This window comes from Bos indicus, chromosome 1, assembly GCF_029378745.1.
Source record: "Bos indicus isolate NIAB-ARS_2022 breed Sahiwal x Tharparkar chromosome 1, NIAB-ARS_B.indTharparkar_mat_pri_1.0, whole genome shotgun sequence".
In the NCBI taxonomy this organism is placed as follows: domain Eukaryota; kingdom Metazoa; phylum Chordata; class Mammalia; order Artiodactyla; family Bovidae; genus Bos; species Bos indicus.
In genome coordinates, this window is record NC_091760.1 from 140211760 (window position 1) to 140232995 (window position 21236).

The 21236-nt window shown below is 46.5% G+C and overlaps 1 protein-coding gene across 3 annotated transcripts in view; it reads left to right on the top strand.

The window, feature by feature from the left end:
* Positions 1 to 533: 533 nt before the first annotated feature.
* IGSF5 (immunoglobulin superfamily member 5) overlaps positions 534 to 21236 on the top strand; it is a 50405-nt gene continuing 29702 nt past the window's right edge. The window contains exons 1-4 of one of the 3 annotated variants that reach the window (XM_019962781.2): positions 534 to 862; positions 4654 to 4733; positions 13900 to 14217; positions 20258 to 20557. In XM_019962781.2, the coding sequence (XP_019818340.2) occupies positions 4673 to 4733; positions 13900 to 14217; positions 20258 to 20557 (679 nt within the window). In that variant the 5' untranslated portion in view covers positions 534 to 862; positions 4654 to 4672. The remainder of the gene's footprint in view (positions 863 to 4653; positions 4734 to 13899; positions 14218 to 20257; positions 20558 to 21236) is intronic. The other 2 variants (XM_019962788.2, XM_070795140.1) reach the window with 2 other exon arrangements.

The following is a 21236-nucleotide window of genomic DNA, read 5'->3' on the forward strand; positions in this document are numbered from 1 at the left end:
TCAGTATAAGATCCACACCTTTGCCCTGAGTTCCATGACTGGATTAGAAGGTGATGGAGAGCAGCCAGAAACTCAGAAAGAACCGTAAGAGAGTAGACAATTTGGTACGATGTTGCTTCATGATTTGGGGGGATGACTTTTTTTTAGGAATTATCAGTGCTCCGAAAAGCGAAGTTCCTTGATTCGCTTCCAAGGGGCTGGGGTCTGGGACGTCTGTAGAAAACCTCTTAGCAGTTCTCCAGCGAACCCTCCATGGGAAACAGGACTTGACTTTTAAAGCTGGCTCTACTCCAGAGGACTTCACCCTCAGGACTTTGTTTTTTTTCTTTCACAAAAGAACCTGTTCTTGTGGACGTGGAGGAACCTGGCTGGGAGCAGGAACCGGCTTTGCCAGCCCCAAGCCTGTGCCGGAGCCCAGGGAGCAAGGTTGGCTGGCGGCCGGCCGGGTCCGCGTCCATATCTATATCCACAACCATGCGCAGAAAGGGGCTGCTGTCCTCCCGCTGGGGCAGGAGGGCTCGGGCCTGGCTCTGCTGGGTGAGAAAGCTCGTGGGCGGGAACCAGGGGTGAAGCCAGGTGGAAGGGCAGCCGTGGCCCTGAGGCGGGGCGTTGTCCGTCTGACCGGCCCTCGGGCTGGCTGATGATTAACTGATAGTCTGCTGCTCTGGGCCCGAGGCAGGAGGCCACCTCTGTGTGCTCGGCCTGTGACGTGAGCCACTTCCTGGTAACAGCTGAGCACCGTCCAGATTCTCTAGTGGCCGACAGATTTGCTCCTGCGTTTGTGTGGGGAGAGCTCGGAGGCAGGAAAGAGGGGACCGAGAACCTTCGCTGAAGGCCTGAGGGCCAGATCCACCTGCCACAGGTGAGACACCCCGTGGGCCTGGTGTGTGGCCAGTGGACTCCCCGAAGGTACCGGCTTCCTCCGGGGAGCTGGTGCTTAGCTCCTGGAGGCCCGCTAGCTGGCCTTGGGGGAAAGAGCAATCTGAGGCATATCTGTTTCCCAAATTCCACAGAGTTAAAATGAAAACACCGGGATGCCCTGTGAGTGTAGGAATTTTAGACTGTTTCTCAATTCTAGCTTCATTGGGAGCTGTTCTTGGGTTGCGTTGAAAGCTGAGACTCCGCTGGAAAATTCCTGGCATGCCTGTTATTCATTGGACAGACTTTAAATGCCGTTTATTCTTCCCCAAGTCTTCCCCAGTGGCTCAGCAGTAAAGAATTCTTCTGCAATGCAGGAGATGCAGCAGACTCAGGTTTGATCCCTTGGTTGGGAAGATCCCCTGGAGGAGGAAATGGCAATTCACCCCATATTCTTGCCTGGAGAATACCACAGATAGAGGAACCTGGCAGGCTACAGTCCATGGGATCGCAAAGAGTTGGACATGACTGAGTGACTGAGCATACACACATATCTTTCCCCAGTGAGAGGGTTGATGGAAGGGAAATTGCTCTAAATCTCTGGAAGTTCTAAGACTCCCCACATCTGCTGGCAGAGTAAGCGCCCCTCTGAATATGGGGGCGCCCTGAGCTGAGGTACTGGGTGGAGGAGGCGCCTTGGTGCCTTTGTATGTGCACAGAGGTTTGCAGAGAGCCCCTTGTGTGCATTTAAATTCTCACTGTCTTCCTTGTTTTGGGGTTTAGAATTTATGTTGATGCCTAAAGACAGGATGTCTGCAGCCCCTGAATTTTGTGGTATCAGGCTGTTTCTAAGAACCCAGCCAAAAGGGTGTGTGTGTGTGTGTTATGGGTAAATAAATCAGATGATCAAATTCAACAATTTCCTTCCTGAGATGACGAGCTTGCTGGGTGCAGATGGGTCTGCTCAGTGTTTCTGCCTTGTCTGGGCAATAAAGAGTGGTTGGTATTTAAATCCTGTCCTGATGCAGTTTAATAAGATTTGAGACTTTTAACATTGCAGTTCTTCAACTAAAAGCAGGTAATGCAAGTCTTCTGTAATAAAATGAATAAGAAGTGAAATCTCAAATTACTCCACCAAGATACGAACTTGCAAATTACCTGGCAGAGATTTCCTTTAATTAAAGGGACTTGTCTGAGCTCAGTTACAACTTGAAATCAACCTGATGACAGTTCTTCTCTATACCCACCCTTTGAATAGGGTCTGCTCACAAATCCACATCTGGGTTCCTGTAGCACTTGGGGTGTTCCCATACCCCAGCCGGGGGGCTGATGCTGAGCTTTTAGGAATGGCCTCATTCTGTCACACAGAGAATAAGTGAATTGTCATCTGGTCCTAGTTGGCAGCTCAAGTGACCCTGACCATCAGTGATTAGAAATACTTCATGGTGGACCTTAAGCTCTTGCTGCAGTTTCAGTGATGCTGGGTCCACACTTCACATTTATTGCTTTTGGTAAAATGTGTGACTTTTATAACTCGGCAGCTCAATTTCTCCTCCATCCTCTGCTCTGGCCTAGATTCTAGGTGACTCGCCTAGCAACTGACTTGTCCACTTGTGTTCATCGAACCTTGAAAAAATTAGTAAATGATTTATTTGGTGCTTGGTAATTTGGGATCTTGGATCAATCTGGGAAGCCTATGATTTTAGTTTGTGTTCAGCTGCTGGACAGCTTGGTGAAAGTGAAAGTGTTAGTTGTTCAGTCATGTCTGACTCTGGGACCACCAGGGACTGTAGACCTGCCAGGCTCCTCTGTCCATGGAATTCTCCAGGCAAGAACACTGGAGTGGGTAGCCATGCCCTTCTCCGGAAGCTTGGAATCAAAGCATATTTGCAGGGATTTGCTGAGTCTGTTTTCGATGATGGAAGAGGCTGAGGTGGGATGCTCCTGCTGCACAGGTACCATGACCCCTTACACGACACAATTGCACACAAGTGGACATGGTTTCCTACACAGGCTGAAATTTACTTTCCAAAGTCATCAGAAAACAAAGAAGGGGGAAATCCCACATTCCTTCTCGTGATCTCGTGAGCAACCAGTGACATGCTACCATGTAAAGAGGGGGTCACAGGCCCGGGGGTCCTCAATCCTTCCCACCCCAACTCTGATTCAGCAGCTTGTATGTGGCGCCTTTCACAGGTGGAGGTGATGCAGTTATTACCTGTGTCTATTTCAGTTCTCGTATTTCTGCTTATGCGTTGTTGTGGGGCCTGCCTCCTACATCCTGTAAAAGAAGACAGGATGGATCCCAGGGTGGGTGGGTCAGTTCATCACAGAACCCTGTGCAGGGTCTCTGATGGAACCTGTTGCCCCCCAATTTGGGGGGATGGGTTGTATCCCCCAAGTGGAGGTTTGAAATTTGTGTGGATGCCAAAGCCAGAGTGAAAACTCCTGGCAGGTCAGGTCACTGTGCTAAGGATGGGTGAAATAAAGAGCCCCTTCCCTGGGGCTGAGGAGCAGGTGTTTCTAGAGACAATTCAGAATACATTCAGTGGACGACTAAAATGCTCCAAGCAGTGCTGGTGACAGTCTTGGACAGGCCTGTCCCAGGGAGAAGGAAAGAATAAAACTAAAAATGAGGGGACAGGGAGTGAGCAAGAGGGTTATCACAGAAAAAAGGATGGGCTGAGATATGTGCATGACAAGACTGCCTTGTGCTGCAAGGGGCCAGCAAGGCCTCACCTGGTCTATGCTGACCGCTCCCCTTCCACTCACCTTCATTCTCTGCCCAGGCCCCAGAGTCTCTCTGTAGTTCCGCAAACAAACACAGAGGCACAGTTTCACCCCAGGGCCTTTGCACCTGCTGTTCAGCCTGGGAGGCCCTTCTGCACTTACCCACCTGCCTGTCACCTCACCACCTTCCCTACTCATGGGACACCTTCTTGGGAGCCTTTCTCCGATCTCTCCTCTGAACCATCAGCCAGCACATCCCCCACACCCCCTCACACACACTCCTCTCCACTGTTTGTCTTCATACCTCTTACCACCTTCTAATAAGCTTATGATCTAGTTCTTCATTTTGCTATTTTTATTCTGATAATGTAAACTTGTGGGTAGGATTGTTTTTTTCTCAGTGATTAGAGCATCCATTCCCATCCATATAATGGAAGGGAATAACAGTAAACCCACACTCAGACCTCTCAGTCAGTGATTCTGTGGTCATTGTAGAGCATAGTAGGTGTTTCCATGATTTATGCATGGGCTTGGGAGCAAGATCACTTAATACAGTGATTCTCAGACATGAGTATGTACCAGAATTGGTCCCATGCTTAACTTTGGGCAGAATTCTTCCTGCTCACCCCCTAGACCTAATCCAGTAGGTCCAGGGTAGGCCTGAGAATCTGCTTTTCTAAGAAGTTCCTTGGTGGCTCAGCAGTAAAGAATCCACCTGCAATGCAGGAGACTCCCTGCGAGGCAGGAGGTGTGGGTTTGATCCCTGGGCCAGGAAGATCCCCTGGAGAAGGAAATGGCAACCCACTCCAGTATTCTTGAGAATCCCACGGATAGAGGAGCATGGTGGGTTACAGCCCATGGGGCAAAGTCTCGGACATGACTGAGTAACTAAACCACCACCACCAGGTAATCAAACCACCGACAAGTTCCCAGATGGGGCTGGTGCCCCTGCTGATCAGGCTGAGAAGTGCTGATTCATCTCTCCAGGGACACATGCGCACTGGGAGGGTCCCCTTGGGTCTCTGCAAGGGGACCAACTGTGACCTGCCTATTTTGCTTTCCCAGGTGAGGAGGAACATGTGAGATGGAGGGAGCTGCCGAGAGAGGCGTCCTGCCCGTGCTGGTGGTCCTGGCCGTGCTGGCAGGTAGGGACCACGGAGCTTGGTGGGATGTTCTGGGGTATCCTCCTGGAGTGGGCAGAAGGCACCTGGAGTGGGCCACTGGGGAGCATGGCTGCCCAAAGATTCTTTGTTGAGCTCTTCCCAATGGGTCCCCGTCCTCCCTCCACTTCCTCCTGCCTGTGCCTGCGTGTGCTCAGTTGTGCCCGAGTCTTTGTGACCCCAGGGACTGTAGCCCACCAGGCTGCTCTGTCCATGGAAGTCTCCAGGCAAGAATACTGGAGGGGGTTGCCATTCCCTCCTCCAGGGCATCTTCCTGACCCAAGCACTGAACCCAGTCCCCTGCATTGCAGGCAGATTATTTACCACTCAGAGGGGTCCATTGCCTGCCATGCCAGCCCTACTCCAGAAAGGTCCTTCATGTGCCTGTGAGCCCACAAATCCTCCACTGCGGGGTCCTCGCCTTGGGAGTCTTGCTGTGGTCCCTTCCCAAAGTCACTGCTCTTGTTAGAGCATTACATTCTCCTGCCTGAACTTTCTCCTCTGATTCTACCTGGTCTTCAAGGAAGACCTGACTCAGGCATCACTTCCTCTCTGAAGCCTTCCTGACCTTGCAGTTTTCAGGACAATCATCCTATTTCCCATTAATGACAGAGTAAGGGGCCCATCGCCTGTGAGACCTCCTGGTCCTCCCAACAGCTCCTTCTCAGCCTGGAACTTTCCCAGGGTGTCAATCAGAATGAATTCCAGGTGTCCCAGACCAGGGTCTCCCAGTCAGATTCTGCATCGCAATAGATGGAGAGTGCAGATCCTGGGGTGCTTAAAGTAACCAGTTTATACTTCAGCTTTTTTTTGACTATGTCTTGTGCTGATTTCATTGCTTCTGGTGTGTTTTTCATGTTTTCCTAGCTAGTTCTAAACTCCTCAGGGTATTCTTACTGCAGTGATCTTAAGGTGCTGTATTGAAGAATACAGAAAATTGTGCAAGTCGTAAAGGTACAGCTTGATGAAATTTTACAAACTGAGCACTTTTGTGTATCAACAAGGAGCCCAAGAACGTTTCACAAATGTTTCCTTTAGCCCCTCCCCCACCCCTTCCCTAGAGAGACTGTTATTCTGACTTCTAGCTGTGTAGATATTTTGCTTGCTTTGTACCAAACACACCTATGGGCTTCCCTGGTGGCTCAGGCTGTAAAGAATCTGCCTGAAATACGGGAGACCCAGGTTCTATCCCTGGGTTGGGAAGACCCCCCTGGAGGAGGAAATGGCTACCCAATCCAGTATTCTTGCCTGGGGAATCCCATGGACAGAGGCACGTGGGGGGGTTCAGTCCATGGGGTTGCAAAGAATCAGACATGACTGGGTGACTAATGCTTTGACTTTGATATACACCTATAAACTCTGTTTCAGAGGGCTAGATAATGTTGTTGTTGTGTTTTAAACTCTGTCTATGACAGCAGTGAAAACATAACTAAAACAGAAATAAAATAGTACAGGGACGATCAGAGTGTGTGAGGTGCAGTCAGGACTATTCCATAAATGTTGGTTTTGGGTGTGTTTACACATTAAGACAAGGGAAGCTGGCTCTGGGGTGTTAACACGTATTTGGGGACAGAGATGTTTGGATGGCCTCTGTCTTGTGCAGGGTGTTAAGCATTTTTTTAGGTGCTTGATGTGCATTTGTCTGTAGGCTGGAAAGAAGACATTTTCTCTGCTTGTGCAGAACTTAGGGACTCATGGGGTGCAGAGCTTAAGGACTCGTGGGAGTAGCAAACCAGGCTCAACCATATTTCCAGGATATGGCTCCCACATGACTTTCTCAGTCACAGTGGCAAAAACCTCTTCCAATGGCTTAGCAGGAAATTGTTAAATTCCATATCTACAATTCTTCTGAGCCATTTACCCTGGTGGCTCAGATGGTAAAGCGTCTGTCTACAATGTGGGAGACCCGGGTTCAATCCCTGGGTTGGGGAGATCCCCTGGAGGAGGAAATGGCAATCCACTCCAGTACTATTGCCTGGAAAATCCCATGGACAGAGGAGCCTAGTAGGCTACAGTCCATGGAGTCGAAAAGAGTTGGACACGACTGAGCGACTTCACTCACTCACTCACTCTGTTTTGAAGGCAGGATTGGCTTGGGTTGAGGCTTGGGTGTGGCTATTCCAAGAGGGCAGAAGTTGTTGTTCAGTCGCTAAGTCGAGTCTGTTTGCGATCCCATGAACTACAGCATGCCAAGCTCCTCTGTCCTCCACTGTCTCCCAGGGTTTAATTTATTCATGTCCATTGAGTCAGTGATGCTATCTAACTGTCTCATCCTCTGTAGCCCCCTTCTCCTCTTGCCTTCAGTCTTTCCCAGAATCAGGGTCTTTTCCAATGAGTTGGCTCTTCACATCAGGTGGCCAAAATATTGGAGCTTCAGCTTCAGCATCAACCCTTCCAGTGGGGATTATGGGTAAATTCTAGAGCCCCATGGTGGGTGGGGATCCATTGCAAAATTCTGACCCCCTAGGAGGCTTGAAAAGTTTTGGGTAAAGACTCCTTCTTTTTTAGACTTAGCTTTGAGTAGCTAAGGGCAGCCTCCATGTGTACGCAGAGGGCTCCTGCCAGCCCTCTCCTCTCCACCTTACACCCAGCATGGCGGATTATACAGAACTTGACCATCCTGTTTCTTCACTTGGTGAATATTCACTTGGGGCTCTTATGTGTCATTTAGTTGCAGGCACAGGGATGTGCAAAATTGGGCAGAGTCCCTGCTAGCCAAGAGCTTAGACATCAACTAATAGAAAAATCAATACGAAATCACCGCCGTGACAAGTGCTTCACTGATTCAAAATCCTGTTCTGGATAATTTGACTTGTGTAAAGTGGTCTGGGAAGGCTTCCTGAGGGGGAGACTACTTGGCTGGGAGCAGAGGTGTAAATGAGACTGGCTCTCCAGGCAGTCTCTGCCTGTGCAAAGTGAGCCAGAAAGAGCTGGTAAGTTTGATAGATGAAAGATGATCTGGTGGTCAGAGGGTGGAGTTGGGGAAAAATGAAATGGATGTGAAACTAAGCAGGGTTTTAAGATATGATAATGTTAAGGATGATCTGGTCTATATTCTAAAGGGTGGAAATATTTTAAACAAAGTCTGGGATGGGGGTAGGGAAGGGTACCCGATCATATTGGCGTGTTGAGATCTGTCTGGCTGCCACGTGGAGAGCAGTCTTGGGTGACGGTGGCGACAGTGATGCTGGCACCCCCTGCTGCAGTCAGCAGGATGCGGCGGGCAGCTCAGATCCACCTCCGGACCCCTTCCTCACTCCTCAGTCTCTTTCTGATGGCCCAACCCTCCTTTTGGTTTTCTTTTTTTTGAAAGTCTTTCTGACGTGGACTGTTTTTAAGGTCTTTATTGAATTTGTTACAACATTGCCTCTGTTTTATGTTTTGTTTTTTTTTTGGCTGCGAGGGATGTGGGATCCTAGGGGCTTCCCTGCTCAGGTGGTAAAGAATCTACTACAATGCAGGAGATGGGGGTTCGATCCCCATGTGGGGAAGATCCCCGGGAGAAGGGAATGGTAACCCACTCTAGTATTCTTGCCTGGAGAACCCTATGGACAGAGGATCCTGGTGGGCTACAGTCCATGGGGTTGCAAAGGGTCGGACACGACTGAGCGACTAACACTTTCTTTCATGTGGGGTCTTAGCTCTCCAACGAGGGATCAAACCCATACTCCCTGCATTGGAGGGCAGAGTCTCAACCACTGGAACAGTAGGCAAGTCCCCTGCCTTGATATGCTTTGACTTCCATTTTCACCTTTGGAGCTGCCTCACCAGGGCCCTTCCCTTCCACCCCCTCCACTTTATTTACCTTGCTCCATTCTGTCTTTTTTCCTCTTTATTTATTTATCATTATTATTATTTTTTATTTGGCTATGTCTTGGTTGTGTCATGTGGGATCAAGTTGTCCAGGGATTGAACCTGAGCCCCTTGCATTGGGTGGATCCCTGCACTGGCTGGACCCCTGCATTGGGTGGACTGAGTCTTAGCCACTGGACTGCCAGGGAAATCCCTCCCTTCTGCTTTTAACTGTCTGCTTTTCTATTCATTTCCAATGTTAAATAACAGATGGGAGCAGGTTAGAGGTCTACAGGTACAGGAGGGAAGCTTGAGAAGAGGTGAGTGGAAGACTAGAGGGGTCGGTTTGGGCAGACCCGCTGTCCCCCCATGCTTGGGAGACACCAGCTGCTACCCTAGGGGGCTGAGAAGAAATCACTGTAGAAGAATGGTACTCATGTTCAGGATCTATCCATGGAGGACTGGAAGGGGCCAGGCAGCTGGCCACATGTTCCTGTGTGAGTGATTTTAGTTTTGCAGATGTTAGTGTGGTGGCAGTTCAAGCATGGGTTGGAAAAGAGTTTCCAGACACAGGCAATTTCAGAAGGGAGCGAGTTTATTAAGAACAAAGAGCAGAGATAATGTGGATACCACGAGTACAGTGAGGTGACCTCTTGACAGACCAGGGATAGTCAATAGTTTTGTGGGTTAGCAGCCAATTTTTATAACCTCAAGACAAAGAAAATTCCTGCTGGAAGGTTGGTGTTAGGTGAGTAGTAGGGTACTATAGGTGAGCACTGGGTGGGTACTTTTGCCTAACGTGGGGTCAGGGAGCTGGTTGGTGATGATCAAGGGGGTTTTGGGCAATGGTACAAAAGGGTTCAATCAGTTTTGGAGGTGATCTTGGTTCTGGCTCCACTTCTGTGGCCTTGGGGCAGGACTCCACAGTTAGGACACAATTAGTTGGAAGGGGAACTTCTCAATTCTGAGGGGCAGCCAGTCATTTACATGGAGATGCTTGGTGGAGTGGGATTTGCAAAGCAGGAGGAGAGAAAGGGTCGGGGTGGGGGCAGGGCAGGAGCCCTGCATTTGGAGTTGAAGGCTGTAGACATGACAAGCCTCAAACAAGTGGGTCAACTCTGGCAGGGGAGGACTCGGTGTTGGGTGACCCCCAGAGCTGGTCACTTCAGCGAGCGAGGTGGGTGGGGACACTGATGGTTCATTCCTATGGCTCTGCCTGTGGTTTGGTCCTTTGCTCTACAAACTGAAAGAGCAAAGGGGAAGGTGAGGTTTTGCATCGAGATGGGGACTGTTTGAGACAATTTTCTCATGTTTGTCATGTGTGGGGCAGGTTACACACCACAGCTGATAGGATGCAGGTGAGGAGCAGTGAGAATTCAGGGCCTCACGTCACCTAAAATAGAGCTTCTGAGTCACAGGGCAGAGCTGGGGGGAGTCAGTTTGTGGTGGTAGCAAAGATCACTGGCAATGATGTCAGAGGGGTCTAGTGATTAGGGTTCGGTGCCTCCTGTTTAGCTTAAAGGCCAAGTTCAAATGCGAAGTCTCCGTTTGGCCCAGGTCCCTCCCTCGCTCTTGCTTCCCTGCACAGTAAGGTCTGGACCCTCATGCGTTCTTATTCCCACCTGCAGTCCACAGGGAATTTAAAGACTGTTTTGGAGTGAGCAGGGTTTTAGAGTAAGCGCGGTTTTGGAGTGAATAACCTCCCTGGTGCCAGGCAGTGATGGGACCAGGGTTTCAGACGCTTTGCTTAATCCTGTTGGAGTGGCCTGGACTGAGATGCTGGCGGGGCAAGCCTGGGTTTCACCCCCTGCCCTCCCACACCCAGCCCCGCAGGCTGTCTTCCAATCTGCTCACACAGACCTGAGTCTGAATGGGGAAGGATGGTGTTATCATAGCGTGGAGTATGACAGTGTGTCTAGTCTTTCTTTCCTCGCAGTATAGATTTGGCCCTTTCTTTTCTTTTGTGCTTCTTCCTAAGATGAGATTCAGGGCTCATGGAAAGATCCAAGTTGGCACAGCGGCTGTGGCTTCCCTGGGGAATAATCTCTGACTTTCCTTCCTCGGGCTTTCCCCGCCCCTCCCCCCCTTAAAAAAAAAAAATCCCATATCAGAGGGATCCTCGGATCAGAGAAATATGCCCACGGTTAAGGGAGAAGACCCACTCTGAGCGGTTATTTAGGATCTTACTTTTTCTCTTTTTATTATGCCCAGAGGCAAAATAAAGAATAGTGATCGTGTTTATCCCTATCTGGGATTAGTTTAGTTAATTTTGATCTTCTTTTATTTCTGCCTTTTTGAAGCCTGGGGGCCCCCTCCTTGACTCTACCTCGCAGGCATCTGGGTCCCTGTCTCCTATCCTCTCCAATGGACCTGGCCCTGCAGTGGGCACATCCCCTGCAGTGCATTTTGGGTACTTCAGTGAGTGATGGGCAGGGAGGTTCCTCCCCAGAAATCTTTCATACAGTAATCAGATTCCTTTAGAATCTTCCTTACAACTTGACCTTGTAAGATTGGAAGGGGGGAGCCTACAGTTCCAGAAGGTGATAGGAACATGTAGTCTTTACTGATGGTGGCAGGCGTGGCTGAGAAGAAACCAAGGGTGTGGGCTGCCAGGGCTCTGTTTGCCATAAACTCTGAGATCAGAGAGGAAAGAGTGGGAAGAGGGAAACTTCAGAGTGCAAAGAACTGAGTTTATGTCCCAGCAACATCCCTGTGCTCACAAATCCCGAGATGTTGCTGGTCTTCATTTCTTCACTATTAAAACATAAGAGGGGTGTTTTCTCGGTGGTCCAGTGGTTGAGAGTCTGCCTCCTAATGAGGGGGACACGGGTTCAATCCCTGGTCCAGGAAGATCCCATGTGCCTCGGAGCAACTAAGCCTGAGAGCTGCATCTACTGAGTCCCAATGCTGCAACTACCAAAGCCCACGTGCCTAGAGCCTGTGCTCTGCAACGAGATAAGCCACTGCAACGAGAAGCAAATGCACCACAGTGAAGAGCAGTCCCTGCTTGCAGCAGTGAAGACCAGTGCATCCAAAAAAACAAAGGAAAACAAACAAGCACACACTAGAGGCAGAAGATGAGAAATCGCGAAGACTCTTGGTTGCTATGCAAGTTCTACTTTGAATTATTACTACATACATGGGAAAGTCTAGGAAAACTCTGGCCACCACCTTGCTTTTCCTGGTGATAAGAAAATCAACTAAATGACTGAAAGATTCTTGAGTTCTTCAGGAGCAGAACACACTCCGTGTTGAGTGATTCTGCCCGAGTTCCTGTGAGCTAGAGTGGTCTTGGTCCCCTCCCTGGGGAAGGCCAGTTAGAAGTTGTCATTTCAGTTAAAGCCAGTGTCAGAATGCATCTGGTGAGGGAAAAGTACAATGCTGTGAAAAGTGTGAAGGAAATAATTTTACTTTCCTCTATGATTTTCTTGGTTTTCTTGCAAGTCACATAATAGTGACTGCTTCCTGAATGCTTGAGTGTCATTGTAAAGGCTTTGCATGGGTTGTCTCATTTGGTTCTTAAAACTAATTGCTGCGGTACTGTAAATCAATCTTGGGTCTGCTCGCCCAGCACATAGCCAAACCAGACTGCTGACACCAGGTTGTGGTGAAGGAAAATACAGCATTTATTGCAGGTGCTGAACGAGGCAAACAGGCAGCTAATGCTCAAAAGACCAAAACTCCCTGATGGCTAAAAGGCAGTTGAAGCGGGGAGGTCACAGAGTACGTGAGCAGCTCATGGACATTCTTCTGATTGGTAAGAAAACAGGGTGGTATTTCAGATATCAATTTTATCAGCCTTTTGGTTCCAACTGGTCTGTGGTCTCTGTGCTTGTGAGCAGCAAGCAGCTAACTTCTTTCACCTGGTGGGGGTTTTGGACTCTGCAGAACAACTCAAGAATTTGGCTCAGAACATTATCTAGAAGACTCTTGAGAGTTCCTTGGACTGCAAGGAGATTAAACCAGTCAATCCTAAAGGAAATCACTGAATATTCAATGGAAGGAAAGTTGTTGAAGCTGAAGTTACAATACTCTGGCTACCTGACATGAAGAGCCGACTCATTGGAAAAGACCCTGATGCTGGGAAAGATTAAGGACAGGAGGAGAAGGGGGCAACAGAGGATGAGATGGTTGGATGGCATCACCCACTCAGTGGACATGAATTTGAGCACACTCTAGAAGATAGTGAAGGACAGGGAAGCCTGGCGTGTTGCAGTCCATGGGGTGGCAAAGAGTCAGACATGACTTGGTGACTGAACGACAACAACAAATGATCAATAGCCCTGGAGGAGGAGCTAAGGGTCCTTGACTTTGTTTTATGGCTAAACTATTAATATTTTGTCTTGTTTGACTGTTTTCGTGTGTGTGTGTTTTCACTTCTCTGATTAAATCTGTTCTTTGGGACTTGGGTAAGGCCTAGAAGGCTAAAGCTTTTCTACAAACAAGGAGGAGGAGGGGGTGGGGGAGGGGAGGACCTGTACCTGGGGAGACCCTGCAGCACCCTTCTGGGTTTCAGTACCAGTGACCCCCCCTGGTTTACAGTGAGAGGAGTGGTCAAGGAGAAGTGTGATAACTTGCCCAGTGGGCCAGGACTCATTCCGGAGTCCACAGTCTTATGCCCTGGAACTACATGCTCATGTGTGGGAGTTTTAAACCGGACACTAGATGCTGTGAGACTCTATGAGGCTGTAAATGCCTCCCTCGAGTGTTCTTGCTGAGGGATCCTGCTCTCCAACATCCTTCTATGTATTTTCCCTCTCTGTGTCTCCCACATGGGTCTCTTCTCATCTTTGGAAAAGACCTGCCTCAGTGACAGGTCTGTCCTAAAGGTGCTGGGGGGGTGTGGTGGACCATGATCATGGCAAGCTAGGGTCTCCATTCTCTGTGCAAAGAGACACTTCCTTCCACTCCCCGCTTTGAGCCTTGAAATCTCAGAGGTGGAAATCATCTGTCTTCCCCATTTCAATGGGAGGAAAATTCCCACTTCATAGTGAGGCTGAAGAACTTACCTGAAGTAACAGAATTGGGCTAGTGGTGGCTCTCTGGACAGGCTGGGGTCAGATACTTCAGGGAATGTTCCCTCTGGAGGAGGGGCATTGCTCCTCCCATCCCCAATCTTGCTGGGATTTCCCATAGACTGTGGAGTTGGGGGTGTGGAAAGGAGGGCTGTGGTTTCCTGTCCCCATGGCTTCCTGTCCACTGGCATCTCCTGATCTACTGGGAGCCCTGGTGTTGGGACCAGCAGGACATGGAGTCTGAGCCATTGGATGGTCCCGACTGGTACACAGAAGGGCTACAGTGTACAGCTGACCTCTGTAGAGTCATCCCCTCACCACCTGCAAACCTGGTTGTCTTTCAGCCTGTGGATCTAGCAGTGAAATCATAGAGGGTCCCAAGAATGTCACAGCCCTGAAGGGCTCGGAGGCTCGCTTCAACTGCACCATCTCCCAGGGCTGGAAGCTCGTCATGTGGGCTCTGAGAGGCACAGTGGTGCTGAGCATGACACCTAATGAGACCATCATCACCAGTGACCGCTTCACCTCGGCAAGCTACCAAGAGGGCGGGAACTTCATCTCTGAGATGATAATTCATGACGTGCAACTCAGCGATGCCGGGCAAGTCAAATGCAGCCTTCAGAACAGCAATCGGGATGGAGCCGCCTTCCTTTCTGTTCAAGGTGTGTATGCAGGCAACTCTGATGAGGAGCACTTGCAGTCCTCTGGATAAAACATCAGGTTGCAAAGAAGCTTCTGAAGCTCATGTCATGTGGGGACATCTAGGGTCAGCCTTCTGTTGGTACCATGCTTGGAATTATTCTGAACTGATGGATATTTTGCTGTTTATTTATCATCTCTCCCTCTCTCTCCCTTCTTCCCTGCCTTCCTTCTTCCATGTGTGGACTTGCCTTTGGCTGATATTATGCTTCTAATTTCTCTGAACTGACTAGTGTTTGTTGTTTTCTCATGTGTTTATTTCTCTCCTCCCTTCCTCACTGTCTTTCTACTTTCTTTCTTCCTGCTTCTCTTCCCCTCCCCTTCCATCTTTCCATTCCTTTATTTTCCATTTTCTCTTATTAAGGCTATGAAAGACAGGTGTTTTTTTTTTTTTTTTTTTAATCACTTTCCCATCTGACCAATTTCAGTTCGAACAGCTTTTCTGGAAGTGTATCCTGGAATTCTAAGGCCAGTTGTGGTCATTCATCTTTGACTTAGAGAGAGAGTTGACAATCATTGCCCTTTTCCTAGTTTTTCATATCCTGGCTCTGTTTCTTTACCTGAAATCATGTATCAACTTTGAATCATGCTTTAACTTTTTCCTCTTTCTGGCTGAATTTTCCTAATCTCTTTCCTGCCCCTAGTGAGTCTTACAATCAATGGTGCGTGTTCACTCAACCCTACCATGTCTCTTAGAGAAAATAAAACAGTAACAAAATTTATAACAATGGACAACTTACTTTTCCTTTTATCGTTCATTTTCATTATAGGGAAGTTGTGGCATCAAAGGTAATTTTGAGGTGCTGAAGATTACGCTACATAGTGAACAAAATAAAAGGATACTTTACAAAGATTCAGAATATCTTTATCAAAGTTTAATCATTTTGCATTCCTTGAAAATGTAACTATGTAATATTTGTAGATGTATTGGAGCTTTTAGAGTTCCTGATTTCTATGGCAGCATCTCTTTTAACAGACTACATTGTGGCTTTGAAATTTTTTCTTATGTATATTTATTTGTTAGTTCAGGAGAAATTTCCGATGATTTGGTCTATATTTGCACTGCTATCAAATCAAGTTTGATAATGTTTGGTGGAGATACAGGTCTACCTGTTTCTACTTGCTTATTTTTAAATTTAGCCAAATTGTTTTATCTTTATTTTTATGTGTCCTTGATTTTGTGTGGCTTAATTAAGGGTACAATGATACTCTCTAAAGTGATCATGTGAGGCTACCTGGATTATTGGCTTAGTTTGCACAGTGAAATTGTTCCTGTATTACTTTGTGGTAAAAGGAAAGAGCGCAGGACAAGGAATCAAAGATATGAGTGCTGGTTTTGTTGTCATCCCACCTTGGAGACTCCTGGAATGGCTCAATTTCTTTATCTTTAAAGTGGGGATAAGACTCCCCTGCTCACATCACAGGTTTACCCTGAGGATCAGATGAAAAACTGGCTGAGGGTGGTTTGAAGACCCCCATGCTCTGTCTGTTTCAGTTTCCTGCCTATGAAGCTGGGGGCCAGAGAAGTCTGGGGGTTAACAGCAGAGGCATGGGAGCCTGGCTGCCAGGTCAAATTCCAGCTTTATTGCTAACTGTGTGACCTTGAACGTACTACTTAGTGACCTTGTGCTGCAGTTTCCTCATCACAGGGCAGTTGTGAGATCAAAAGAGTAGGTCTATATAAACGCCTTTAGGTCAGCACCTGATTCAGAGCAATCTCCATGTAGTCATTTGCTATTATTTATTGTGTTCCCAATAGGAGCATGCCATTGCATTAGGCATTTAAGGAAGACTCAAAGGTAAGTGCAATGAGACCCAATCCTGTCCTCAAGAATTCGAGAAGAGTGGATAGGGACTTCCCTGGTGGTTCAGTGGTTAAGAATCCACCTTGTGAAGGAGAGGACTCGGGTTTGATCCCTGGTCAGGGAACTAAAATCCCACATGCCACGGAGCAGCTAAGTCTGCCTGCCACAACTACAGAATCTGTGTGCCACATGAAAGATCCTGCAGGCTGCAACAAAGATCCTGTGTGCAGCAACTAAGACCCGACACAGCCAAATAAATATTAAAAAAAAAAGAGTTGATGCTGGAGCTGAAGCCCCAGTACTTTGGCCACCTGACACGAAGAGCCGACTCATTAGAAAAGACACTGATGGTGGGAAAGATTGAAGGCAGGAGGAGAAGGTGGCTGGCAGAGGATGAGACGGTTGGATGGAATCACTGACTCAGTGGACATGAGTTTGAGCAAACCCCAGGAGATGGCGAAGGACAGGGGAGCCTGGTGTGCTGCAGTCCATGGGGTCACAGAGTCAGACACGATAGAGTGACGGAACAACAACAACAAAGTGGATAATGCAGGGGCATAAACAACAGCGGTGCAGTGTAGTTGCTGGCCAGTGCAATGAGAGGGAGACAAGGTCAGGTTCAAGTTGTGAAGGGAGATGAGAGACTCAATGAAGTACTCTAGGTTGGCTCCAGGGAGCAGGTGCCATATGAGAGGTGCTTTGAAGGTCTGTAGAAAACAGGCAAAATGGAGAAATACCTCTGGATCAAGGAAACAAGGTCAAAGACATGACTTGCTGTTGCTATGCTTTTGGCATATCAGATTCTTAAATCCATGTGGTTTTATAGCATCTTGCTGGAAGCTATGAATCTATAAAGTTGCCTGAACACTGCAAATGTGCATTTTTTAATGTTGATAATTACTGTAGCCTTTGGGTTTTAACACAGATGGAAGAACAAGCATCTAGGGAAGATACAGTCTTCCCCAAGATCGCGTGGAAGGAACCCACAGATTGAGACAGAACTGCATCCATTTATCTTGATTGTAATGATCTGAATGGCACTTCATTCAGTTTACTTCAAAAGACTGTTTTTTTCCCCTTCCCGTGTATCCACAAGAAAAATAAAGAGAGCTTACATAACTGCATGTTGAGTCATCCTAAATCTATGTGGATGTTCTAGCTATCACCTTGTGAAAAGTGTTTCACACCACTGGATGGCCTTTGTGAAAGCCCGTGAGTGGGAAAAAGTGGATCACCTATACATACTGAAAAAGAAAATGCTTCAGATTGAGTGTTTCTATTTACTGCCCAATCCACCAATTAATCACACACTGAAATCTAGACCTCAGGTGTTTTGAGGGCCACTAAGACTGGCATACAAAATCACTAAAGCAGCAGTATTCCACTCCAGTTCCTGTCTTCTTAAACATCTCCATCATGAAACAATGAATGAAATGAAAAGAATAAGCACAAACCCCTGCAGCCTGCAGAGGGACAAATCCGTTCCTCTCTCATTATATTTACAGTAATCCTTGAGATAACTAATGTGCTTCACTTACTCTAAGACACTATCCAAGAAAGAAATAATGGGAAATCTAACATTTCAGAGTAAGAAGGGCTTTGAGAGCTGATTCCGTTCAGTCTAGTCTGGAAACTCCCCAGCGTCTTCCCATGTTCTTTCAGGGTGGTTTATGAGAATACATGTCTCCACAGTCATACTAAGATGTTATTGCCTTTCTCACGCATTGTCATGAATGTACAGGGAGTTTCCCACTGTACACTGGGAAGGTCTGCATAATTTAGTGGACCGGCATTTTCCAAGTGGCTGATGTATGATACAAAATCATGCAAGGATAAAAGATCCACTCAAAGTGCCAGCTAAAGCAATGAATTCTAATGTAACAGAATAAAAGTTTATTTGTGTGGTTTCAGTTTATAGTGTGTGTGAAAGTCGCTCATTTGGTCGTACGACCCCATGGACTGTAGCCAGCCAAGTTCCTCTGTCCATGGAATTCTCCAGGTCAGAATACTGGAGTGGGTAGCCATTCCCTTCTCCAGGGGGTCTTCCCAACCCAGGGATTGAACCCAGGTCTCCCGCATTGCAGGCAGATTCTTTACCATCGGAGCTACCAGGGAAGCCCTCCACAGAGTAACTAAACTTTAAGAAAACACTACTTGTCAAGTTTTGGTGTAGTATTAAAGAATAGCCATGATTATCTGAAAAGCCTCCTTACCACTCCAACCATATATCTGTGTGAAGTTAGATTTTCATGTTTTCTTTATATAATCCAAGAAAGCAATATATGCCAACAGATTGAAGGCAGCCACATGATGTTAAAGAGATTTGCATAAATAGAAAACAATGTCATTTTTCTTACTAATTTATTTTGGGTTAAATATATTTTTCATAAAAATATGTTAATCCGTATTAACCAGCAAAAGTGTTAGTTGCTCAGTTGTGTCTGACTATTTGTGACCCCTTGGACTATAGTCCCCTACGCTCCTCTGTCCATGGAATTCTCCAGGCAAGAATGCTAGAGTGGTTAGCCATTCCCTTCTCCAGGGGATCTTCCTGACCCAGTGATCAAGCCTGGGGCCTTCTGCATTGCAGGCAGATTCTTTATCTTCTGAGCCATCTGGCAAGTAATGGGTTACTGATGTTATTTTAAAATATGTGTTTGAAAATAAGCAAATATTTAATTCTAATTTCAAATATGGGAAATATAGATAGACCCCACCTAAACCAAAAGTCTTTGGCATCCTCAGCGGTTTTTAAGAATATGAAAGGTATTAAAACCAAAATGTTTGGGAACCACTGATCTAAGTTAAAGCCTCTTGCTCACCAGGTGGTAAAAAGAGAGCCTGAGAATTTCAGTGATCTGCCCAAGGTGATAACAATTTTGTGGGAAAGTCAGGATCCAGAACAGATTCTTTGATTCTTAGTCCAGTGTTTTTTCCATTATAAAATGTGAGAGGGAGTTTTAGGAAATTTTAATTTGAATGTTTCAATGTCTATGTAATTCACTAAGGCTGTGTCTTTTCCGGGGCCAATCCTCAGGTTATTTTAGTAATGGTAGCACATACAAGTGCTATTTTCAAATGGGTTATTTGCAGTGTGAGCCCTGGCATATGCAAGGGAGTCTTTACTAAAAACTTTAAAATAATTGATCTAATATATTTTGATACAGGGTTTAAGGTAATTATTTCTATGATTAGATTAGATTTGTATCTAATTTGTACCTAGAAAAATATTTTAAGGCAATATCATAGGAAATTATATTTTAAAATGTGTTGTCCCAAAATAAAGAAAAATGAATCAAAGAAGGCCAGGAGAGACTTGCTTCCATCATGAAACTCTGAGATGTGTTCTCTCTACAATGAAAAGAATGTAAAGGTTCTTTCCCTTTTTGCATTGATTCTTAGGGCAGCCCAGGACAAGTTTGCCACTCTGCTGCAGTGATCCTGTAGCCCTCTGTGGTGGGCACATTCATCCCATCTTTCCCATGTAATTTATATTTCCCTGGATCCTGATTTTTTTTTTTTTAAGAAAATGCTTATTGTTTATTGCCTGTGAAATTTAACAAGGATATTTTCAAAAGGTAATAACAATCAGAGAATATTGCTTTAAGACAATTAAACAAACCCTTAAGTGAAAAAATGAAAAAACACGGAAAGATGTGAACTACAGATTTGTTATAATTAACAACAAAATAAATGATCAGTGAAGGTGAAAGACAAGTCCCTAAAAATTTCCAAGAATTCGGTGAAAGAATACAATTAAATAGAGATATAAATAGATAACCACCTGAAGAATGAGTCCCAGGGTTTCTATATGCATATAATAGGGATTCTAGATAAATGGAATAGAACAGAAAGAGGAAATGCAATCAAAACTAATAGAAAAAAATTACGTGTTGAAAGAGAACACGAGTGTTTGAATTAAGTATGCTTCCCAAGTCCCTGGATCCTGATTTTTTATTTATTCATTTTCTCTGGAATCTGTATTTTCTGGTGAGCCACCTCCCCTTCTTCCATGAGCCTGACAGGTGTAAGCTTAATACACAGATCAAACCTGACTTACGGCTTCCGGATACAGACACAGTCAATTTGGGCTGGGGAAGACAGCGCTCATGCAATGTGATCTAAAGGAAAATTTTTGGAAAAATCTGGCTCTGAGAGGCATGATCATTCCCTCGAACATTTCTCTTTTCTCCTTTAGTCATGGGGCAGTTGCTCATTCCTGGAGGCAGCCTTGTAGTCATTGAGGATAAGCCTTGTAATGTGACTTGCCGTGCACTGAACTGGACCCTGCTCCCAGATCTTTCCTGGGAGATAGGGGTTCCCGTGAGCCATTCGAGCTATTATTCCATCCCGGAGCCTGAGGACCTTCAAAGTGCAGTGAGCGTCCTTGCTCTGACACCACAGGGCAATGGCACTGTGACTTGTGTGGCTGAGATGAAGGGGCTGGACGTCCGTGAGTCTGTAACTGTCAATCTCACTGTGGTTCAGCCTCCCTTGGGTAAGTGAAGACTTTTTGCTTCATATAAAGTAAATTATTATTGCATGCTTTACATTTTATGTACTGTGCTGCTTAATCAACGATGCTCAGGAAAATCATATGGTGACCTTGATCTCAGGAAGGGATGGTGATGGAGACAAAGGGCTTGTGTCAGCTTCTTGACCCTGTAATTTCACGTTTAAATTCCCTCTTCAAGTGTTTTCTCTCTTTTCTACTTACATATGGAAATCACTGAGAATCTTGACAGCTACTTAAAAAAGAGCATTAAGTTTTCAGATATAAATTCTTGAATTCAGTGTTTTTCTCTAGCTCTCACCTGTTGTTCCTGTCTGATCCCATCCCCTGCACCAATAGGAAAGGATTCTTCTAACTTTTGAGGAAGGTGTGCATTTTCTCAGGGATTCCTTCCAACCTTAGTGGAATTAGGAGGGATCATTTTTTTTACACAGCAAATCTGGTATATCTGAAAGTACCAGGTCTATGCATTTTTAAAAAAATGTACAAGATGACATCAGATCAGATCAGTTGCTCAGTCGTGTCCAGCTCTTTGCGACCCCATGAATCACAGCATGCCAGGCCTCCCTGTCCATCACCAACTCCTGGAGTTCACTGAGACTCACGTCCATTGAGTCAGTGATGCCATCCAGCCATCTCATCCTCTGTCGTCCCCTTCTCCTCC